A 6,797-nucleotide genomic window follows, 5' to 3' on the forward strand; every position below is an offset into this window, starting at 1 on the left:
AGGAAGATCTTTTGACAAAAAATAAACACCAATTAAGTATAGACTTGATTGTCGTGATCCAAATTTCTAAAATTAATAACTAGAAAAAGAAAAACCTAATACGTACGAAAGTGATCCGTTTTAACAAACTAACCACCCAAGTGACCAACCAGCAAAAAGGTAAAGGTAAAGGTAAAGGTAAAGGTAAAGGTATGGTCCCTTAACTCAAAATTTTAACATTCAATCATCCATTATTCATTATTTATATCCCTTCCTTCCTCGGTGCTCACAGTCTATCTTCGTCTTCTTCACATTAAACACCAAATGAGGATGTCAATCCAAAATTGGGGCTTTCTCATCTCATTCTTGTTAATCTCATCAGCCATCTCAGACCCCATTAGTCAACAGAAGCAGGATCAAGTTACCAGCTTGCCCGGTCAAAACTTCAATGTTGACTTCAAACACTATGCTGGATACGTAACTGTTAACCAAGCATCTGGAAGAGCTCTGTTTTACTGGCTCACTGAAGCCACTGTGGATCCTGCTTCCAAGCCCCTTGTTCTCTGGCTCAATGGAGGTTTCATTAATTATGTTTTTAAGTGTTAAACTTTAATCTGCAGTAATTAAATTAGGGATTGCTTTTTCATTTAGGACCTGGATGTTCATCAATTGCATTTGGTATGGCTGAAGAAGTGGGCCCATTTCATACCAACAAAGATGGCAAGTCTGTTTACTTGAATCCTTATTCTTGGAACACTGGTTAGTAACTAAAACTTTATAGTTTTATTATATCAAGTTTAAGTTAGGGTGTTCTTTGGGTCGCCTTGTTTGGGTTTTGGCCAGGGAAAACCGACCCATTTAAATTATCGGGTTGGGTTGGGTTTTCGGGCTTAAATGTAAGTTGGAAAAAAAAAGGTTTTATTCACAAAATAAGTCCAATAACAAACTATAAAACATAATAATAAAGATAGAAAAGGCTCTAAACCAAAACGCATCTATAAAGAAAAGACAATAAACGTTTTTGGGTTGTTTTTCGGGTCGGGTTTTTTGTTGATATAAAATGACCCGGTAACCGAACCATTTAAGGTTCGGGCTTGTCGGGTATTCTCTAATTCAGGTTCGGGTGACTTCGGGTTGGGCTTGGTATTCAGGTGCGGTTAAAAAAACACACCCCTAGTTTAAGTAAGTTGTATGATTGATTATTAATGGTTAACTGATTTACAGTGGCGAATTTGCTGTTTCTTGACTCACCCGTTGGAGTTGGTTATTCGTACTCGAATACCACTTCGGATATTATGAGCAACGGTGATAAAAGAACTGGTATAACTTCTAATTAATTTGTATCATACTATCATTATGATGCTTATGTAGCTTTCTTGATTTATAATTATATTATTGGTGTTACAGCCGAAGATGCACTTCAATTTCTATTGAATTGGCTTGAACGGTTCCCTGAATATAAAGGAAGGGAATTTTATCTAACAGGCGAGAGCTATGCAGGTAAATAAGTGTAAATGAACAGTGTTCCTTTTATATGCATTATAACTAACAATAAAAATAACAATAAAGTGTACACCTTATAAATAATAATAAGGTTGTTTTTATTTTCAGGACATTATGTTCCTCAATTAAGCCAAGCGATTGTGAGATATAACAAAGCAAACACGGGAAGTCCCATTAATATCAAGGGTTACATGGTACATAATATTCTTTAACCAAAGTTTTGTTACTTGTTTACAATGTTGTGTAAAAGAAGATTAAATATGGTTTTAGTCTCTGTGGTTTGGCACAAATAACCCTTTTAGTTATTAGTATAAATTTTACTTCTTTTAGCCCAATAGTTGCGTTTTCGTATCATTTTTAATTTTCTGTTAACGTTTCACTCAAAGACCAAACCCTAAGGTATTTTGGTCTTTCAATAAAAAGTTAACAGAAAATTTGGATGAGGTTAGTAGACTGGACTTAATTGATACCAAAATGGAACTATTGGACTATGAAAAGTCAAATTTAAACTAATGGTTTAGAAGGGTTATTTGAGTCAATCCACGCGGACAAAAACCTTATTTAAACTTGTAAAAGAATTAAAATTGTTGCAGGTGGGGAATGCCTTAACAGATGATTATAGTGATCATGTTGGACTTTTCCAATTTATGTGGGCTGCCGGTATGATTTCTGACCAAACTTACAAGAAAGCAAACGAATTATGCGATAAGGAATCGTTTATTCACCCGTCTCGCGAGTGTGATCAGATAACCGATATTGCTTATCAAGAAATGGGGAATATTGATCCCTATAGCATCTTTACTCCACCTTGCACCACCAGTAGTGTCACAAACCGCCTTTTGAGAAGATGGCATGTGAGTAATTATTTTAAAAAGTTGGTCAATGTGCTTCATGCCAACCAGTAGCTGACTTTTTTTCTTTTTTCCTTTTTTTTTGTATGACAGAGGGTAGGACATATTGGGCAGAGTTATGATCCGTGCACCGAACAGCACACGATAGTTTACTTCAATTTACCTGAGGTTCAAAATGCCCTTCATGCGTATCACATGAAATCATCGAGAACTTGGGAAACTTGCAGGTATAACTTAATTTGGAAATTTAATATAATTATTTTGTGGTGGTTAACAGATAACAACTTTGTTTTGTCGTGCAGTAATGTTGTCGGGTTGTACTGGAAAGATTCTCCTATATCGGTGCTCGATGTGTATCAAGAACTTATAAGTTCAGGGCTTCGTATTTGGATGTTCAGGTTGTTTTTAATACTTATTTATTGATTTTCAGAAAACAATGGTGTGCCAATGTAGATTGTATTTAAGTTTATATTTTGCTTTCTTGTAGTGGTGATACGGATGCGGTGATCCCAACGGCTTCTACACGTTATAGTATAGACTCTCTCAACCTTACGACTATCAGCCCATGGCGTGCTTGGTATGAAGATGGCCAGGTAATTTCATCCATCATCGTATATATACATATGCATATATGCATATACTTATATAGAGGTACAGGTACCCCTACAAAGTGAGTTATTGGTTCTATGTCGAGGGGTATGTGTGTCCATGTATAACTGTGTTGTTTAACATATAACTATGCTGGTTTATAGGTTATAACTATCTTGTTTAACATATAATTGTTCTGTTTCCGCACATGTATTATATTTTTATAAAATAAAACCATTTAGTATTGTTATATAGCAATATTGTACATATTTTAAAGAGAATACAATTCTTGATTTTATTGTATTTTCTTTAGAAAAATACTAAAACATATAAAAGTTACTTGAATTTAACAAGTTGGTGAAACAAGTATTTAATGAAAAAAAGGTCAATACACAAGCACAAATTCCGTATTTTGCCCCTCTCAAGCATTAACAACTTAAAAATCAATCTTAACTGTATAGACAATTCATTATGTACTTGAATCTGAACCTCCCTCTACATATACATGAGCAATCCTCGTTGTTTTAGTGTGGGTCTCACAGGATAAGTAAGGAAGTGCATGATGTTACTAATTTCATTCTTTGTTTGAAATAGGTGGGAGGATGGACACAACAGTACGAAGGGTTGAATTTTGTAACCGTGAGAGGAGCAGGGCACGAGGTTCCTTTGCACAGACCGAAGCAAGCACTCACCCTTTTTAAGTCTTTCCTAACAGGAAGCTCAATGCCAGCATTTGAGCAAGTGATCGAGTCTAAAACCTCTGCTTCACAACAAGTCAGCGACTTCTAATGCCGCTCTTATGCTTTATCTTGACATGTAGTAAACATGAATAATTGCCTTTTGGTTTTGGAAGATCGTTTAGTGTTGTATTTTGGGCAAAACTGGAAGTTGAAGTTCTTATGAATGATATTTGCTAGGAATTCGATATGTTACCAGCATTCCTATTTTCATATGATGGCATTACCTGTTCATGCCAAATTATACACAAACCTCCTTAAAGAAACAATGGTTTTAACTTGTTAAATGACTAGCAATAGTCATTAAATAAATATATTTTTATACTAGCAAGTATAGATGTATATATAGTTAGTGTGTGCGTGCGTGCGAGATACTGTACACGATGATGTGCTTACCAACTATCATGTATATATAGTTAGTGTGTGCGTGGTAAGAGTTTTTTGTCAAAATTCAATGTGCACACAAACGGAACTGGGGTATTATCCATTTTCTTCTTGTATGAGTGACTCATTTATCTCGTACAAGCAGGAGTAGCGAAAACATGTCAATTCAACCATTATTTTAAAACGTATATAACTTTTTCATATGATATATTTAAAAAAAAAGTCACTGATGGTTGGGTAAAAATTAGTTAATTTTATATATTAATTAGTTAATTTTAGGTCATGTTGTGGCAACTTGTGGAGTTGTGATGGAAGATGAAGAAGAGAAAGAAGATGAGGTGAATTTTGTGCAGGGTGAGAAAAAGGTACAATAATAATATGAATTCAAACACTTAACACCCGGGCCTCCGAAACCACCCCAACTTCAGTTATGGGAACCCGAACACGCAACAAAACCCGAACTTTCAAAGTATTTCCCAAAAAGTAGGTTATCAGTCATATCAGCGTCAATATGGGAATGAGAGAGTAATGGTCAAAGCGGGTACAATCAAAAGGAGTCGAGGGGTTACAACAAGGGTCATCAGAAGAGTTATCAACAAGGTCAGCAAAGTCAAGGGGCAGCTCAAGGGCCAGGAAGTTCTTCGGGTAACAAGGAAGAGTCGATTAAGGAAGTGATGGACTTTTTGAAGCAGATGAAGACAGACCAGGAAGCTCAGAATAAAAGCGTGAATCAAAGATTACAGCTCCAAGAGAAAGCTAAGCTTCAAGGGATAAACAGGTGAGCCAGCTTACAGAAGAAGTGGCTAGTTTGAATAGAAATCCATCCAAATTGCCAAGTGATACCGTGAAGAACCCGAGCCATCAGAGTAGCAGTTCATCAAATGGTAAAAACGTACACGTGAGTGCAATCACAATTGAAGAACATGGGGTGAACGACACGGTTGAAGAATTTGAAACAAGGGCACCACTTATTCCCATTCAGATTGGCTAGTTCAAGACCACCAAGGCGTTAGTTGATTATAGTGCGAGTGTAAGTGTTCTATTGGGGAGTGTTTATGACCGGTTTGAGTTTGGACCATTACAAGAAGTTGACACCACATTGGCGTTGGCTGATTTCACTCGAAGACGGCCCTGAGGGAAGTTGGTTGGAGTTGCAATAAATGTTGGTGATTTTTACTATCCTGAAGATTTTCTTGTTCTTGATTATACACCGGTAGAGAATGAAGAAGAGCCGAGAGTCATATTGGGGAGACCATTTTTGCAACATCAAATGCTCAAATCAACTGCCGAGACGAAACAGTGTGCATGACCTTTGGTAACCGTAAGTTAGTTTTGCATATCTTTTCAAATTCATTTGATTATTCTTTTGAAAATAAATCTTCTAGGTCAGGTGCTATTAACAGGTGTCTTCCTCCTGTGATCGAGGATGACACCAGAAAAGAAGAGAGTTTTGTGTTTGATAGGTCGAAGCGGGAAAGAGAAAAAGAGGAGCTGAATGTGGTAGAGATGCATGTTGGAGAGGTGGCAACATCAGGTGATGATTTCAAGCATGCAAGAGAAAAGGAGCTTAATAATTTGACTGGAAAAACAAGTAAGAAGAAACCGCCAAAGAAGGAGAAGGCAAAGAAGCCACCGGGGTTTGAAAATGAACAAAGAAGGTTGGCATGCTTCGGGCTAGGGTGGAGTGTCATGGAAAGTATACCACTATGTTCTAGAAGTAAAAAGAGTGAGTTGGAGGAAGGTAAGTGTCACACCCAGACCAAAGGCGGCGGAACATGCCGAGGTGTGACGATTGTCCATAAGCACATGACACTAATTAAAGTGACAGTATTTAATAAACTCATTTCATTTCACAACATCGAAAATTTCACATAACAATTATCCATAAAATAACCAAAAACAAGATATCACAAAATATGACAAATTTGATATTGTTCATTTTTACTAATATCCTAAGGTCTTTGATGTCGTTTTCTTCACAATCATAAATCAACCAAGATGCAAACCTGCAACATTTCATAAAATAAAGTTTGTCAACACAAAGGTTGGTGAGCAATTCATAAGTTTAATCATATTAGTATATAATAAAAATAGCCACAAAACTTGCATACGAAACGATAAATAAAAGTGGTAATTTGGATAAATAGATATCGCTAAACACATTAGCGACACCTAGCTATAAGGGGGTGCCAAATAGTCTAGGATTTTATAGTTATCGTTAATTGCATTACGTTAACGACACCTTGCTATAAGGGGATGCCAAATAGTCTAGGATTTTATAGTTCCACCAACCAAAAGCGATAAACACATAGGCATATAAGCATAGAACACCAAATCGAGCAATTATTTAGATAAAGTATACAACTACGTTTGTGGTTTAAGATTCAAATATAAAGCATTTTGTTGAATAAGTATGAAATGTCACCCCCAAAATAAAAGATGGAAAATGGGGTATTGAGTACTCACCTTCAAGTAGTAAACTTGAAAGATGATAATTTGGAGATTTGTCGGAACGACGAGTTTAACGCACAATGCCTAAAAAGAAAAGAAGTCTTGAATTTAGAAAGGTTGTCTTGAAGGTCTTTAAACAAAATAAATGTTGAGAAATGTAAATAATTAAAGTTCAAGGTTTTAAAATGTAACTATTTAAGAATTTATAATAATAACCCTTTAAAAATGTAAGTTTGATCGAAACCGGGTTAAAGTATCTAACCTTAATATTTACTCAACCTATGTTAAGTAATAAGGTGGATAA

At 35.9% G+C, this 6,797-nt stretch overlaps 1 protein-coding gene across 1 annotated transcript; it reads left to right on the forward strand.

Annotated features, from left to right (window-relative positions):
• Nucleotides 1–303: 303 nt before the first annotated feature.
• On the forward strand, nt 304–3,843 carry LOC143587878 (serine carboxypeptidase II-2-like). The gene is made up of 10 exons (XM_077069043.1): nt 304–556; nt 631–738; nt 1,204–1,299; nt 1,387–1,479; nt 1,591–1,676; nt 2,076–2,336; nt 2,427–2,560; nt 2,636–2,731; nt 2,821–2,926; nt 3,516–3,843. The coding sequence occupies exons 1-10, from the start codon at nt 304–306 to the stop codon at nt 3,708–3,710; spliced, it is 1,428 nt and encodes a 475-aa protein (XP_076925158.1). The 3' UTR covers nt 3,711–3,843.
• The last annotated feature ends 2,954 nt before the right edge of the window (nt 3,844–6,797 follow it).

Source organism: Bidens hawaiensis, unplaced genomic scaffold, assembly GCF_021521415.1.
Source record: "Bidens hawaiensis isolate Kalapana, Puna unplaced genomic scaffold, B.hawaiensis_p1.1 tig00035913_1, whole genome shotgun sequence".
In the NCBI taxonomy this organism is placed as follows: Eukaryota; Viridiplantae; Streptophyta; class Magnoliopsida; order Asterales; family Asteraceae; genus Bidens; species Bidens hawaiensis.

Excerpts from the sequence above, each read along its gene's own strand:
- LOC143587878 (XM_077069043.1), top strand. The coding sequence starts at position 304 with ATGAGGATGTCAATCCAAAATTGGGGCTTTCTCATCTCATTCTTGTTA. Across the intron at positions 557-630 it reads TGTTCTCTGGCTCAATGGAG|GACCTGGATGTTCATCAATT; the intron begins GTTTCATTAATT and ends TTTTTCATTTAG. Across the intron at positions 1,300-1,386 it reads CAACGGTGATAAAAGAACTG|CCGAAGATGCACTTCAATTT; the intron begins GTATAACTTCTA and ends TTGGTGTTACAG.